Below are 16438 nucleotides of genomic sequence, written 5' to 3' on the forward strand. Positions count from 1 at the left end.
ATTTTAAAAAGAGGAAAGAAAAGGAAAACAGGGGTGGCAACTGCAGATCCTCAGCTTCCCCTCCCCCCAGCTGTGTGATATAGGGCAAGTGAATTGGCCCTTCTGAGCCTCAAGTTCCTTGTTTTTGCACTAAAGGGGTGGTTTTGTGGATGTGCAACCTGCATGGTTGCTTAGGGGAGCTTCCCCTGGGGAAGTGGTCTGCTGTAGTCACTTGGGAGCAACTTTGGAACTAATGGGTCTCTGGCTTGGGTTCTGTGCCTAGTCTTCTGATCACGGGTCTGGTTCTGGTGAACTACCTCCCTTGTCTGATATCTTGGAGAATGGGTGACGGGTCCCTAAGGGAAACAGCCAGTACCATCCATGTCTTGCCTGGAGTCAGGGACCAAGACACCCAGAGCATCAGAATGCACACAGGGGTGACCTGTCTTACTTCCCTCTTCCAAGGAATGAGTGGCCACAGGAACAGTGTCCATTGGCCTAACCTATGGGAGGGGGCTTCACTTTTTCTAGAACATTCTTCTGGTTTCTCCTCAGCTGATTGCCTGGGAGCCAACCCAAGAAGAGGAGGTTACCATGGTGACTGCCAGGCCCAACTTTCAAGACAGCATCCACGTGGGCTTCGTGTCCGGTCTGAAAAAATTCACAGAGTACTTCACCTCGGTGCTGTGCTTCACCACGCCTGGAGATGGGCCCCGAAGCAGCCCCCAGCTGGTGCGCACCCATGAGGATGGTAGGTGTCATGGGCCTCGGCTCTACCCAGCCACCAACCCAGGCCCTTGGGAAGTCCCTGAGCATCCTGGAACACAGCAGCCATCTTACCAAAGGTGGCCATGTTCTGACTCTAATGGGCACTGGTGGGTGGGGGACACTTTTGGGGACAGTGCCTGGGCCGGTGGGACACCTGAGCTTCAATGACATCCTGGACACCTCGCTGAAGGTCAGCTGGCAGGAGCCCGGGGAGAAGAACGGCATACTGACAGGTAGGCATACTGATGCCCCTGAGCCCAAGGGTGGGGCAGTTGGGAGCTAGGGTTATCAGCTATCTGTCCCCTGCCTGCAGCCAGCTCCCATCCAGAACTCCCCACTGAGCCACACTCTCAACTCTTAGTTTTGAGCTTTTCAATCTGCAGCCTTCTCAGGGCCCCTTCCCCAACTCTGTAGGACCTCAGAGTTTGGAGGACCTTAAGGGTCTGTCACAATAACGTAACTCTCTCTGCCTGCAATCCCGGCCCCACGGGACATCCCACTGAGACTCCACCTGGGTCCTTAGGAATAACACCAGGAGCTCCTAGCTCTTCTGGTCCCTCTGCTCCTGGAGTGAACCAAACCGCCAAGCTAGAGAAGGAGCAAGAATTGGAACAAGGGTCAGGGTCAATGCACAGTCCCCACCCAGCTCACGCTACCTCTGTGGACTCTCGCCAGGGTACCGGATCTCCTGGGAAGAGTACAATAGAACCAATACCCGTGTGACCCACTACCTGCCCAACGTAACCCTAGAGTACAGAGTCACAGGCCTCACAGCACTCACCACCTACACAATCGAGGTGGCCGCTATGACCTCCAAGGGCCAGGGCCAGGTGTCAGCCTCCACCATCTCATCTGGTGTGCCTCCAGGTGAGTGCTCCCATCAGGATTCCTGTCTCTGCTCTGCTGAGCAGCACTCATTCTGGAGGGGGCTCTGTCTGTCTGTCTGGTTTGTTGGTTAGTTGGTTGGTTGAGGTTTGGTTGGTTGGTTGGTGGGTGGGTGGGTTGGTAGTTGGTTGGTTGCTGATTGGTTGGTTGGTTTGTTGGTGGTTGGTTGGTTGGTGGGTTGGATGGTGGATAGTTGGTTGATTGGTAGGTTGGTTGGTTGCTGATTGGTTGGTAGTTTTTTGGTGGTTGGTTAATTGGTTTGTTAGTAGTTGTTTTTTTTTGGTTGGTTGGTGGGTTGGTGGTTGGTTGATTTGTTAGTAGTCAGTTGGTTTGGTGGTGGGTGGTTGGTTGGTTTGTTAGTGGTTGGTTGGTTGGTTTGTTGGTGGTTGGTTGGTGATTGGTTGACTGGGGACTGGTTGGCAGGTAGCTGGGTTTTTTTTATAGAGGGTCTCATTCTGTAGTTCAGGCTGGCATTGAACTCACAGTAGTCCCATTCTGTAGCCTCCTGAGTAACTGGCATTACAAGCATCATACAGTGCACCAAGGTTCCGTCTATTTTAGGGACAAAGATCTCATCATGCAACCCATACTGACCTCAAAGTTTGTAGTACTCCTGTCTCAGACTTCCCAGTTCTAGGATTACTAGTGCGACCCATCATACCTACCCTTGAAGGGGCTCTGTCTTGGGGTAATGTTGATATTCCTTCCACAGGATTCTCTACTTTACTTGACTCTATGAGCCCAGGGTCCTCCCCTGAGCAGACTTGGATCCCATGACCTTGAGTCCTAGGCTAAGAACTGTCTGGCTCACTGTCCTCCTCCCCACAGCCCTGAGCACAATAGATGGACTAGGAGAACTACACCCTCTCTCACTCCCTGCACCCTCATCCCATTGCAGACTCCCTGCCAGGCAACAACGCTAAGAGATAATTCTTACTGCCCACACTGGACTGCAATTTGTGGACAGGTAGCAGGATGGTTGAACAAGATGGGAATAATCTCAGCCCCAGATACAAATACTAAACAAATCAGGCATCACCTCTAGACCTCAGTTTCCCCATTTGTACACATATAAAACTGCACCAGATCACCATGTGGTCCTATGCAGGTCAGAAAGGCTGTGCCTGCATGACCCACCCAGATGACCTGGACCCACCTACTGAGGTGGCCAAGGCACCTCAGGCTCCTTCAACCCCCAGTGACAACATGTGTCAGTAATACTAGTAGGTATCTGTGTGGGACTTCCCAGGCCTAAAGTTACTGTGGTCATCGATGTCACCATTATTCTGGGACACCTAAAGAGGGAGGTAGATTGCTGTGTCAGTAGCTCCCCTTGAAACTGTGACAGAACACCTAACAAACACAACTTAAAGGAGAAAGGGTTTATTTTGGCTCACAGCTCAAGGGTTCAGTTGTCATGCGGTGAAAGTCACTTCAGGAAGAGCTTATAGCAGGTGACATAGCATCTGAGAGCTGGGGGTCGGGGATGACATGACACATGACACTGGTACTCAGCTCCATCTCTCTGTTTTGGGTTTTGTTTGTTTGTTTGATGGTTTTGTTTTTACCTCAGCCCAGGACCTCAGCCTATGGAGCCATGCCACCTGCAGTTAGGGCGGGTCTTCCAGCCACCCACTTCACCCCCCACCCCACCCAACCTAGAAACTCACTCACGTGCATACAGACTTGTCTCCATGGTGATCCTAAACCCTGTCAATCAAAGATACACTCTGTAGTGGAAGAGGTGGAAGAGTTAGGTTCAAACTGACGTGTGTGGATGGTTTGTGTGTTTGTTCGTTTGTTTCATTTGTTGGTGGGTTGGGTTTTTGATACAGGGGCTCACTATATAGCCTCGATTGGCCTGGACTCACTATGTAGCCAAGGCTAGCTTCAAATGCACTGCAGAATCTGCATTCTTTCTGTCCATCCTGAACCCCAAGAACTCCTGGGCTCCTGGCTGGAAAAGAGAAGCTGCCTCCTGCCTGCCCCAGCCCCAGCTCTTCTCGCCTCCCCAAGCATCACAGGATATGGAGAGCTGCAGCATTGTGCGGACGGAGACAGTTCTGATCCAAATGCTTGTGCTGAGCCTAGCTTGATTTGTGCAGCTTTGTGGGCACTTGCTTATTGCCAAACCTTCCAAGGGAAGCCCCTGGCACACATAACTCCAGGCAGTCTGCGCCCTCAGATCTGTCCCAGCCTCTCAACAGGAATGCAGCACCTGTAAGACAGAATCAGTGTCACAGATAGGCCTTGGTTGGGCTTCTCCTGAAATGTCTCCAAGAGAAACGAACTGCTCCCATTCCTCCCTGTTGCAGAGTCCTGTTCCCAGGGGAGCTACCCTCTTACTTTTTCTACCCTATTCTTTCTTCCCAGAGCTCCCGGGGGCACCCACCAACCTGGGCATTTCCAACATTGGTCCACGATCCGTGACCTTGCAGTTCAGGCCTGGCTATGATGGGAAGACATCCATCTCCCGCTGGGTGGTGGAAGCTCAGGTAAAGCCTGCTAGAGGGGACCCAGACTCCTCCCCAGGTGGCCTTGGGTGGCCCTGCGAAGATCCTGTAAGGGGTAGGGGGGCCCACTGAAGCTACGGGTATCTGGCCTATCAGCTGGTCTTGGATTCAGGCCCAAAAATGTGTTTACCCAGCCTGCTGTGAGGCGCTAATGCAGGAAGACTCCAAGCCACCCTTCAGTCAGTTGTGGCTTTCAGACTAAGACCTTCCCTGGGTGGAAATGATGCCTGCTGGGAATTGGGGAGTCAGAGCATCCCACTCAAGCACGGCAAGTTGGACAGGCCTTAGGTTCCCTTCTCCAGGTGGGCGTGATCGGGGAGGGAGAGGAATGGTTGCTGATCTACCAACTCAGCAACGAGCCTGATGCACGCTCCATGGAGGTACCGGACCTTAACCCCTTCACCTACTACAGGTAAGGCACAGATGGGAAGGGATGGGGGAGGGGCGGCAACCTCCTCCATACCTTGCTCATTCCTTCCACCCCACCCCAGCTTCCGCATGCGCCAAGTGAATATTGTTGGCACCAGCCCACCCAGTCAACCTTCCAGGAAGATCCAGACCCTCCAGGCGCCCCCAGACATGGCCCCGGCCAATGTGACTCTACGCACAGCCAGTGAGACCAGCTTGTGGCTCCGATGGATGGTGAGGCTCCCTCGGGGACAGTGGGATGGGCTGTTCATAGGACTGTCCCCACAGGACTGTTGCAATGCGGTGACCTCAAAGAAGTCACTGATTGAATATCTATAATTCTTTCTCTTTACTTTGGGTTTCGGGGCTGCTGTTATGGTGTGGTTTGTACTTTTTGATATTTTTAAATTTCTTCCTTACTAACCTGGAAGGTGCCCAGTAGTTCACTGTAGCAAAAGGAGAGGAAAGAGCCAGAAGATTCTCTGTATGAGTTGGGGAGATAACCCAGTTATAAAGAGCTTGTTGTGCCGGGTGTTGGTGGCGCACGCCTTCAATCCCAGTACTTGGGAGGCAGAGGCAAGCAGATCTCTGTGAGTTCGAGGCCAGCCTGGTTTATAAGAGCTAGTTCCAGGCATGAGGATCTAAGTTCCAGCCCCCAGCATCAACCCTTAAAAGCCAAACATGTGGGCTGGAGAGATGGCTCAGAGGTTAAGAGCACTGACTGCTCTTCCAGAGGTCCTGAGTTCAATTCCCAACAACCACATGGTGGCTCGCAACCATCTGTACTGAGATCTTGTGCCCTCCTCTGGCGTGTGGGCAAACATCGAGGCAGAATGTTGTGTACATGATAAATAAATAAATCTTTTTTTAAAAAAAAGCCAGGCATGTTAGCACGTGCTACAGTCTCAGTGCTGGGGAGGCAGAAACAGGAGGATCCCTGGGGCTCGATGGCCAGCCAGCCTCTCCTATCAAGTCTCAGGCCAGTGAGAGACTGCCTCAAACAAATATATAAACAATGGAAGCTGGCCGTGGTGGCACAGATCTTTAATCCCAGGATTAAAGGTGTAGATGGATCTCTGTGAGTTTGAGGGAGTTCCAGGCCAGCCATGGATACCTAGTGAGAGACCCTGTCTCAAAAATAACCAAAAAATAAAAGCAAAGTGGGGTGACTTCTGAGAAATATCTCTCTCTCTCTCTCTCTCTCTCTCTCTCTCTCTCTCTCTCTCTCTCTCTCTCTCTCACACACGCACACACACACACACACACACACACATAATGTGTACCTACACACACTGGGGCTTGGGAGGGCAGATAAAATGCTGTTTATCAGAAGTATTGCCAGATGCCAAGCATCTCAAACTTCCTGTCCTATTGACCCCTCCCAGGAACATTGAGAAGGACATAGTCTCGTCCTAATTTACAGCTAAGAACACTAAGGCTCAGAGAGGTTAGGAGCTTGCCCATGGACACACAGCAGCCACAAGGTGGACCTAGGATTTAGAAATGGCCAGAAAGTGGGCACCTGCTGCTGGGGTAGAGACTGGGAAGGGGCCACTCCCACAGGTCAAGGCTGGATGTGGAGGGTCACAACAATGTGACCTGCAGGAAGCAGCTTTCTGGTGTGCTGTGGCTTCCTCCAGAACAGGAACTTTATTCAGACCCTATCTTTAGACGCTCTCATTAAACCACAACAGAAGCGTAAGGCTGATCTCCATTTTGCATAGAAGGAAACTGAAGCAGAAGGAGGTCACATAACCTCCCCAGGACCCCTCCCCATTCCCTGAGTTAACAGCAAGAGACTGAGCCCCCAAATCCACAACACGGGCCGCTGAGCAAGCACATTGTCCTCTCACAGCCAGGAACCAAACACTGCTGTGCCCCTCATGCCACCCTGGCACAGTGCACCTCAGCGGGCGTCCCAGGCAGCAGTCCTAGAAACCTGTGGAGTAAATGAGAATAATTCTGAGAGTCGTGAATGAAAGCAAGGGTGGCATCTGGCACCCTATCCTCCTTGGGACACCCAGAAGCCTTGCAAAGAAAGAGCCCGCGCAGTGGCTCTCCCGTGGCCCCTCTCAAGAGAGAGCACTCGTTGGCTGTGTAAACTGATACAAACCCCTGCACCAGGGAGCCACGCTGCCATTCACAGAGTGGACGGTATGGCAGAAGGAGCTGGTAACTGTGAGAAGACTTGGCACCATAAGTTCCCAATGGACAGGGGTTATTAATAATGGCTCCTCTTCAGGTGGCAGGCACTGAGCAACACTCTGGGGCCAGCCCAGTGGCCCAGGGCACTGTGAGTGTGTAAGTGGGACATATAGCCTCTTGTGACCTCAACTTCAGCTCTTCCCTGTGCCCCGCCAGCTGATCACACACACACACACACACACACACACACACACACACACACACCACTTACTCCTTAATTTGTCTCTGAAGGTTTCCAAACATAAAAGTTAGAGAGTGGGTTACTGGGGTTCCGGGGGGACAGGAAATCAGCGGCCGTGCCATGCAGCCTCCTGGCTCACAACAGTGTATGGCCCATTACCTCTCCTTAGCGGTAGGGGAGTCGCATGCCAGGCCCATCTCAGCCTCTTGGGCCCATCCATTTCTGTCTTAATGATCTCTAGCTCACGTCAGTAAATGTCTGGAGAGGCACATGGAGGCAAGAGAAGGGTGAGTGGGCGAGGGAGAGGCTAGAAGAAATTGGATAAAGTGGGTTAGGTACACTAAAGATTGTGGACATTTGGAGCCCAGAAAGGCAAACTGGAGAGAGAAGCCCACAGACACACCCACTTCAGAGGAGTGGATGCCAGATTCTCAGCTGACGTCTGCTTCAGGCTCAAGGCCCACCTCCACCACCAACTAACATCACCAGATTCGTTCCCACCTTGAACCCGCAAGCAGGGCCCCTCCCACTGAGCTCTATGACCCAGGGAAAGAACCTGCCTGTTCTCCTTGGTGAGACCCTAACCAGCAAGACAAAGATGAGATCCAGCAGGAGGGACCGAGGTTTGCTGGATTGCAGGACTTCCTGGCAGTGACACGCATCCTGTCCACATGAAGGTGCCTTCACCCCAGGCTTCCTCCTCTAAAGGGTAGCATGAGCAAAGACCAGGTGTTGTAGGCAATTAACAAAGTGTGTGTTGACAATCTCAGTAAGGGGGCTAAACAGGAAGACGGCCAGAGCCAAAGGGTCCGGTTTATCAGCACACAGGGCGGACAGGTTTTAGGCCTGCTGGAAAGGGTCAGCCTCCGGGCAAGGACATGAGTCAACCACGTCAACCACATGCACAATGAACAAAGGTGTTGCCTCTCGTGGGAGTCCAGTGGGGACAGATGGGGAAAGGGACATGGAAACAGTGTTACCAGCTCAAGCCCCACTTAGGGATAGCACCTCTTTGGGGCACCAGCTGCCCAACTGGTGGCTGGGGAAGAGGGAATACAGGGTGGTCTCCCTCCTAGCTCCTCATCTCTCTGTCCCGGCTTTTCCCCAGCCCCTCCCAGAAATGGAGTACAATGGCAACCCTGAGTCGGTGGGCTACAAGATCAAGTACAGCCGGTCCGACGGCCACGGCAAGACACTGAGCCACATGGTACAAGACCGTGTGGAGCGGGAATACACCATTGAGGACCTGGAGGAGTGGACCGAGTACCGCGTCCAAGTCCAGGCCTTCAACGCCATCGGGAGTGGGCCCTGGAGCCAGGCAGTGGTGGGAAGAACAAGGGAGTCAGGTACCACTGCCCTTCTTTTGAGACCGCCCAAGAGGAGGCCACACTGCACCCATTTCTACAGACAACTTAAACAGCTATCCATCCCGTGTTCCACCCATGGCAGAGAACCCTGCCCCACCCCTTAATCCCCAGTACTTCCCTTCCCTGTGATTGGCCCCACTCTGGGGGGGTCAGTGGGACAGTGAGGCAGTACTAGCTTCCAAACAACCCACCCCACCCCACTGCCCCGACACCCAGCTTTAACCCCAACACCCAACAGAAGGGTTTCACCTCAGAACATTCCAGAAATGAAACCTCCTAGGAGTCTAGGAAGGTGTTGTCATTCCTAGATTATGAACCCTGATCCACAGGCAACTCTTATTTATTCAATTTGTGGTTCGCTGCCCTGTGGGTTTGTGTGTGTGTGTGTGTGTGTGTGTGTGTGTGTGTGTGTGTGTGTGTGTTTCTGTCTGTGTATGTGTCTCTGTGTGTGTGTGTGTGTGTGTGTGTGTTTCTGTCTGTGTATGTGTCTCTGTGTGTGTGTGTGTGTGTGTGTGTGTGTTTTCCTTGACATTTTTTAACTGACAGGTGTGTCTTCTGGCCTCCCTGATCCCCCAGCTTTGCCCTCCTTCACTGACTGGAAATGCAAGGTCATCCAAAGTTATTCTGGAAGCAGGGTAGGCTGAATTCCTGAGTTCGAGGCCAGCCTAGCTACGTAGTGATAACTCATGTCAAAACCAGGTGACGGTAGATGACAAGATGACTCAGCCAGTAGAGTCCCTTGTCATACAAGCCTGGTGACTTGAGTTTGATCCAGGAATACATATGATGGCAAAAGGAGAATCAGCTAATGCTACAGTGGTGTCCTCCAAATACACTCTGGGGCATGCACGCACACCCTTCACACTCACCACAGGCATATACAATAATAATTAATAATTAATTTTAAAAAGTTAGTCTGAGCAGACAAAAGCGAGGGAGGCAGGGCTGAGGATGCAATTCAGCTGGCAGTGGGCTTGCTTGCTTACCAATTCCTAGACTGCATCCCCAGCGTAAACTAGACATGCCCATTGGAACCTATAATCCCAGCACTTGGGAGGTCGAGGCAGGAGGATCAGAAGAAGTTCAGGATCACTCCTGGCAGTATAGTGAATTCAAAGCCAGTACATGAGACCCTGTCTCACACCTCAGATCCCCAGAAAAGAAAAAGGAAGGGAAAAGCTGACCCCAGAAGCCACATCTGCAGCATCCCCAAACCATCATAGGGTCCTTTGCAGCTGTGGTCCGCATGTGCTGTCTTTTCCCTCATGAGCTGGTGACATGGAGCTGGCTCCCCGGGTGGCCCCACATCTTGCTCCACTTTGCACCACTGTAGGGCTATCCTTGGGTCCTTATTCCTCCTCTTCACCCCTCGCTCCCACAGTCCCATCCTCTGGCCCCACCAACGTGTCAGCGCTGGCCACCACCTCTAGCAGCATGCTGGTTCGCTGGAGCGAGATCCCGGAGGCAGATCGCAACGGTCTTGTGCTGGGCTACAAGGTAGATCTCGGGGTCAGTGGGGTTTATTGCACCATCTTCCCCAAGTCCCCCATCCAAGGTATCCTGTGCTCGTCTTCTTTCCTCTGGATCACTGCCTCACAGAGAAGGCATGGGGTATCTGCCTAGCTTCCCATCCAGCAGTCACCATAGCAACCAGGAAGTCCTCCTTTAGGGGTAGAGACATCCAGTGAGTGACAGGGTCCTTCAAACTGTTCCCTTCTTCCAGGAGGCTGAGCTGGGGGCCCCAAATCTTATCCTCAGCCGTAAGGAACCCAGTCCAGTTACTATGGTCTTCTAAAATTCCTTTCCAAATTGTTCTGGGCTATGTGGCCACGTGATCGTGTGGCCTAGTCCTGACCTGAAAGGGAAGAATCATGGGATAATATCACATCTCTGTCCCTACTCCCTTGTGGGCCTACAGGGACTTCTAGCTATACAACTGGGATCTCCCCTTGTGTCTTAAGCCTTCCAAAAACAATAGTAGTTTTGCAACTGACCCTTTGGGGCCAAGCCCCTCAAAGGAGCCCAGTATGCCTGCCCCATCCCCCGTCCACTCCTGGAAAAGACTCCAGACAGAGGCTGGCAGGACCAGACCAGTGCTAAGACCCTCATCTGTGTTGGCGATGGCAGGTGAGGTACAAGGAGAAGGACTCGGACTCCCAGCCCCGGTTCTGGCTGGTAGAAGGCAACTCGTCTCGCAGTGCCCAGCTCACAGGGCTGGGCAAGTATGTGCTCTACGAGGTTCAGGTTCTGGCCTTCACACGCATCGGTGACGGCAGCCCCAGCCACCCTCCCATCCTGGAACGGACACTAGATGACGGTAAATCTCCATCCCAGTGAATCCCAAGGGTCCACCCCTCCTCATACCCTGCACCACAGGGATCCCCAGTCTCAGGCTCCTCCTATGGAAAACAGGGTCATTTTCCATACCCAGTGCAAGAGGATGCTCTTCCTAGCCAGTAGGGAAAAATAGGGGAAAGACCATCTGATATCTCATGGTCCCTCTGTAGGGGGAGTAGCTTGAACAAAAATTCGGTGCTGGTTTTTATTTTGTTTTACCTGGGGCAGATCTACTTGCCTTGAGCAAAGCCTATGAGAAAAAAAGTCTTAATTCCAGGCATGAGCCTCCTTCCTGTTTGCCAAAGACTGACACCGGCAATGCTCCACATTCTGCAGAATTCCCCAGTCTCGGGCTGACAGAGGCCTCTATCCCTCCATTCTCCTGCACACAGTCAAACGGCCTGCCCACCACAAACATTTGCGAGGCCCAGACAAGTGCGGAAGGAAGCCCCAGCACCGTATGTCTGTATATTCTAACTATAAATCAAGCTAATGAGCTGTTAAATTAAATATGTTCTATCCTCCTGCCTTGACAAATAGACCCACATAATGACCTAGAAGGCCAAGTCTGAGTTTACACATCTCATCTCCTTGACATTCTGGGCTGGAATGGAGTGTCACAGGAAGAGGTCCCCCTCCTCCGTCACTAGGTCCCTTCTCGCTGTCCTTATTTCATCCTGCCCTCATCCTCACGCTCCAGCCACAACCCCCAAACAGTTGTCCCTTGACCCTCCCCAGGGCGCATAGGAGATAGATCTGGGGAACAAGCCCACTCAGAGTCTGGGAGTACCCTTGGGCACCCCTGAACTTTTAAATGCCAGGCTCCCAGAGCCGGGTATGGAGAGAGGACTCCCACAGGCTCAAGAGGATCACTTTCCTACCTGTCATAACTACCTCAGGAGGTGGAAGATGTCACCTTCGGGCCTTCCACAACACAGACCAGGCTGGGGTCTGCAGGGCCCTGGGTGAATGGGTGAAGCCCTGACTGAGGCCCCGTGATCATTCCAGCACAGACTTAAAAACAAATACAACTCAGAAAACCAAGAACGCCACACCCACTCCGAGAGCCCATGCATGGACACATAGAGTCCAAGGAAGTCGGAGTCTTGGGTCCCCCACCAAATAATTAAAGCCTGTTTAGTTATTTGAGGACACACACCTCATCTCACCTTCTAGGTCCTGTAAAATTAACCTGAGAATAGACACTGTTTTGTGATCCTTTGCTCAGAGGTATATGCTATACACGAACCCACTGAGCCAAGGGATTGCCCTCCCTCAGTGCCCAGCTGGTCCTGGACTGGGTTTGGGATGGAGCAGCAGCCTCACCTTCTCCCTTCTGCCTCCTCCAGTCCCAGGCCCACCCATGGGCATCCTGTTTCCGGAGGTGAGAACCACGTCCGTGCGGCTCATCTGGCAGCCCCCCGCGGCCCCCAATGGTATCATCCTGGGTAAGTCTACACCCCTTCCTGTGCCCTCCCTAGGAAGGAAAGAGGGAGTGGCATGGTTGGTAAAGGAAACCGAGACAGGATAGGCCTGAGAGGTGTCCTCAGCCCCTGAGGCATAGGATCTGACAGTCCAATCATGGTGGTCACATCTGTAACCCCAGCACTTGAGAGGCAGAGGCAGGAGGATGGGGAGTTCAAAGCTGTCCTTTGATGCCAGTAAGCTTGAGGCCAGCCTGGGCTACATGAGACCCTGTTATTAGTTACAGAACAGCATGACCCAAAGCCAAGTTATTTAGGTGTATGGTTCCAGAGGGAGAAAGAGTCCATCCTGGAGGAGAGGCAGGGCAGTGAGTGGCAGGCATAGTGACAGTCAAAAGCAGGAAGCGGAGAGATCACATCTTTAACAGAAATCACAAATCAGAGCGAGCGAGCTAGAAGTAGAGCGAGTCTATGTAACCTCGAAGTCTACCCCTAGGTGACGTACTTCCTCCAGCAAGGCCTCGCCTCCAAAACATCCCTAGTGTCACCACCTGAGGGTCGAGTGCCCAAATACCTGAGCTTATGGGAGACATTTCTCACTCAAACCAGCACACTGTCTCAAATAAAATAAAATATGAATGAAGTCTGAAGACCCAAGAGTGATGATGTTCATTATGTAATGTCATCTCGAAAGAGGGAAAGGCAGGGGGTGCACTGCAACTTTGAGATTGGTCAATATAGCAAGTTCTAGCCCAGCTAGGTATACAGCGCAGGACTCTCTCATGGTGGGGGCCAGGGTGGTGAGGGTGATGGTGATGATAATGACGGTGGTAGGGATCATGGTGATGATGGTGGATGGTTGGGTGGTAATGGTGATGATGCCAGTGGTGGTGATGATGATGATGGTGATGATGGTGGTGGTGGTGGTGATGATGGTGGTGGTGATGATGGTGATGATGATGGTGATGATGGTGATGATGATGATGGTGATGATGATGATGATGGTGGTGATGATGATGATGGTGGTGATGATGATGATGATGATGATGATGATGATGGTGGTGATGATGATGATGGTGGTGGTGGTGGTGATGGTGGTGATGATGATGATGGTGATGGTGATGGTGATGGTGATGGTGATGGTGATGATGATATCTTGGCTTTCATCCTCATTTCTTTTCCTGTTGTAATAAAATGCCCTAGCAAAGGCAACTGACGAGAGAGAGGACTTATCTGACACCCAGTTCCAGGTTAGAGCCCGACGTCACAGCAGCAGGCGTTCAAGGCGCTAGTGACATCCCATCTGCTGTCAAGAGCAGAGCAATGAAGCAGTGCATGCTCGGACACCGCTGGCCCTCCCCCACCCACAGGACGGTCGTGTCTACCATCAGGCTAGGTCTTCCCAAATCAGCTAATGTCATCAAGACAATCCCTCGCAGGCATTCCCAGCGGCCTGCCTCCTAGGGGAAGAGCTGTCTAGGAATGCTGGCCAGCAGTCTTGTTTCCCCTGCTGGAACTTTAAGCCCATCACAGTATCTGAAGGAGAGCAAGGAGGTCAAGGTTCAGGTCTCCTAAGAACTACGCATTGTCTTTATCCTTCCTAGTGCCTCCAGCCGGTCTTCTTCCATCTTTCCATCCAGTAAACTTTGGTCAAGCTAGATTCCCTCTACATGCACACACACATACACGAAGGCTTGAGGAGTTCTAGGCCAGCCTAGACAGCCTAGCAAGTAGATCTTGTCTAAATGATGATGATGATGATGATGATGATGATGATGATGATAATGTTTTTAAATAAAATAAACTGGGCCTGGAGAGAGGAGTCAGTGGTTAAAAGCACCGGCTGCTCTTGCAGAGGACCTGGGTTTGGTTCCCAGGACTCACAACCATCTCTACCTCTTATTTCAAGGGATATGATGCCTTCTTCTAACCTCCATGGGTACCAGGCACACACATGGTATACATATATGCAGATAGGCAAGAACATTCATACAAGTAAAATAAGTTCTTTTTTATTTTTCATTAAATTAAATAAACTCATGAATATACACCCCAAAGGTGAGTTGGTCTACTTGCACCTCTTTCTTGGGCTTGTGACACTAGTCTTGGAGGAATGGCACACCTGAGAGGGCAAAGCAATGAAGGATATCAAGTTCTTTATCTAGAAAACCTTGGGCTGTTGCTTCAAAGCCAGGTGACTTGGCCTCTCTCATCTCCATATGGATTAATATGGGGGTCTAAGCCGCTGTGCATTGAACTTCTTAAACCACCAAAGCACACATTCCTCCACCATAGCTGAAGGTGTAAGGGTGACAAGAAGAATGTCACACAGCCAAACCAAAGCCAAGGAGGCCTGACGGCATGTGCTGCTGTGCCCATGTAGGGCTAGGTTCTCTCATAGGGCACTGGGGCTGCTTACTCTGCTGTCCCTCATTGCCCTTTGCCTTTCTTCCCTACAGCCTACCAGATCACACACCGGCTCAATGCCACTACAGCCAACACTGCCACGGTGGAGGTCCTGGCACCCAGCGCCCGCCAGTACATGGCCACTGGCCTCAAGCCAGAGTCTGTCTACCTATTCCGCATCACAGCCCAGACCCGGAAAGGCTGGGGAGAGGCTGCTGAAGCTTTGGTGGTGACCACAGAGAAGAGAGGTGACTGCCCACAGGGCTGGGGAGACCTAGGGAGTTGAAGCAGGGCTCTGTAGCCCACCAAGAGGCTTAGCACCCCTCCTAGTGGGTGACTGGGATAAGCAGTGAGGACGCATGATGCTTTAGTCTACAATACAGAATGGGCTCTACAGAGAATGGAACAGGGGGATGATGGGAATTAATTCCCACAGGGAAGCATGGCTCACTCCCACTCAGTCAGGCACAAGGCAGGTCCCATCTCTGTCAGTAGCAGAAGCAAATGTGTCAACTCCTCCGTCAGAAGCTGTCACGAGAGGCACGACTTCCCAGGCACCCAGGGCTCTGGGAGCTGAGGGCAGGTCTCTCCTGAAGACTCGTGTGTTGACTGCTGGCAGAAACCGTACAAGGCTCACAAATGTGGAAGTGAGATAGAGAGGAAGTGTCTGTGTCCAGTTTCATGACACCTTCTCCCTGCCCTTGAGAAGGGACAGCCGCTCCACTACCACCCCTACTCAGGCTACCCCGTCTCACCTGTGTCCTGTCCTGTCTCCCAGACCGCCCGCAGCCCCCTAGCAAGCCCGTGGTGCAGCAGGAAGACGTGAAGGCTCGCAGTGTTCTGCTGTCCTGGGAGCCAGGCAGCGATGGGCTCTCCCCAGTCCGCTACTACACCATCCAGACACGTGAACTGCCCAGCGGCAGGTGGGCCCTGCACTCAGCGTCTGTGAGCCACAATGCCTCTGCCTTCACTGTGGACAGGTAAGGCGGGGTTCGCACCCACCTCTCTGTTCCCTTCTCTCCTGAAGACCTCGAGTGATCCTTACAGGAGGGAGAGGGTGGTTTCTGAGAGCACCTTCAGCTGGTCACCCAAGTCTTCCTCGGCTCACCCCACTAGGCACACTCACCCCTTCCAGCTCGCTCCCTCTCCTTGGGAAGCCCCTTAAAGCTACCTCTTAATTATCTGCGGAGCCTGCTGGGCTCCCTTAGCGAAGCACTCCATCCTTCATTAGTGATTCTCCTGGCTGCCCGCGTCCTCCTCCTATCTCTAATAGGGGTATGAAGCTCCTCTCTAAAATGCTGGCCTCAATCTAATCTAATCCCTGGTGGTTGTATTTTTTCATATTCCAGTCAACGTGACCTGGAACTTGAGCGAGGCTTTCCTCCCCCTCCCCCAGCCCTGTAAATCAAGAAGAAAGACATTTATCGGGAAGAAAATGAGACTCATAGAGACAATTCGTCTTGTCTCTGGGGAACTCCACTCCTCACCTCAAAAAAAAAAATTCTCATTTTAGGAAAGGCAGTGTAGCTTGTGGGGGACCATACATTCGATTGTGTGGAGAGAGAGGTGGGAATGGTTTGGGTTTTGGTTTTTTTCAAGACAGGGTTTCTCTGTGTAGCCCTGGCTGTCCTGGAACTCACTCTGTAAACCAGGCTGGCCTCAAACAGACATCTGCCTGCCTCTGCTTCCTGAGTGCTGGCATTAAAGACCACCACTGTCTGGCATGAATGTTTTCATGGCCACCAAAACATGGGCAAGCCTGGAGATGGTGTAGCTTATCATTACAGTGAAAGACAGCCTAAGCAGGTATGGGACCTGGCCTAGGCACTCAGCTTCTCTTTGAGCCTATCCCAATGTGACTCCTTCCCCAACCTTCATGTTTCCATCTGTGGGGCGGGTCAGCATTCACACCTTCCTTTCTCCCCTGGCTCTCCTCTTCCGGCAGGATAGATGAGACCCCATGGT

General features: G+C 52.2%; 1 protein-coding gene across 1 annotated transcript in view; it reads left to right on the forward strand.

Moving 5' to 3' along the window:
* The window catches only part of Sdk2 (sidekick cell adhesion molecule 2), a 117197-nt gene that overhangs the window by 58592 nt on the left and 42167 nt on the right, over positions 1-16438 (forward strand). The window contains exons 17-28 of the mRNA XM_038327313.1: positions 535-730; positions 882-980; positions 1423-1614; positions 4006-4127; positions 4448-4557; positions 4637-4787; positions 8048-8285; positions 9688-9803; positions 10434-10623; positions 11993-12091; positions 14527-14721; positions 15252-15453. Coding sequence (XP_038183241.1) covers positions 535-730; positions 882-980; positions 1423-1614; positions 4006-4127; positions 4448-4557; positions 4637-4787; positions 8048-8285; positions 9688-9803; positions 10434-10623; positions 11993-12091; positions 14527-14721; positions 15252-15453 — 1910 coding nt within the window. The remainder of the gene's footprint in view (positions 1-534; positions 731-881; positions 981-1422; positions 1615-4005; positions 4128-4447; positions 4558-4636; positions 4788-8047; positions 8286-9687; positions 9804-10433; positions 10624-11992; positions 12092-14526; positions 14722-15251; positions 15454-16438) is intronic.

This window comes from Arvicola amphibius, chromosome 4 (genome assembly GCF_903992535.2).
Source record: "Arvicola amphibius chromosome 4, mArvAmp1.2, whole genome shotgun sequence".
NCBI classification, from domain to species: Eukaryota; Metazoa; Chordata; class Mammalia; order Rodentia; family Cricetidae; genus Arvicola; species Arvicola amphibius.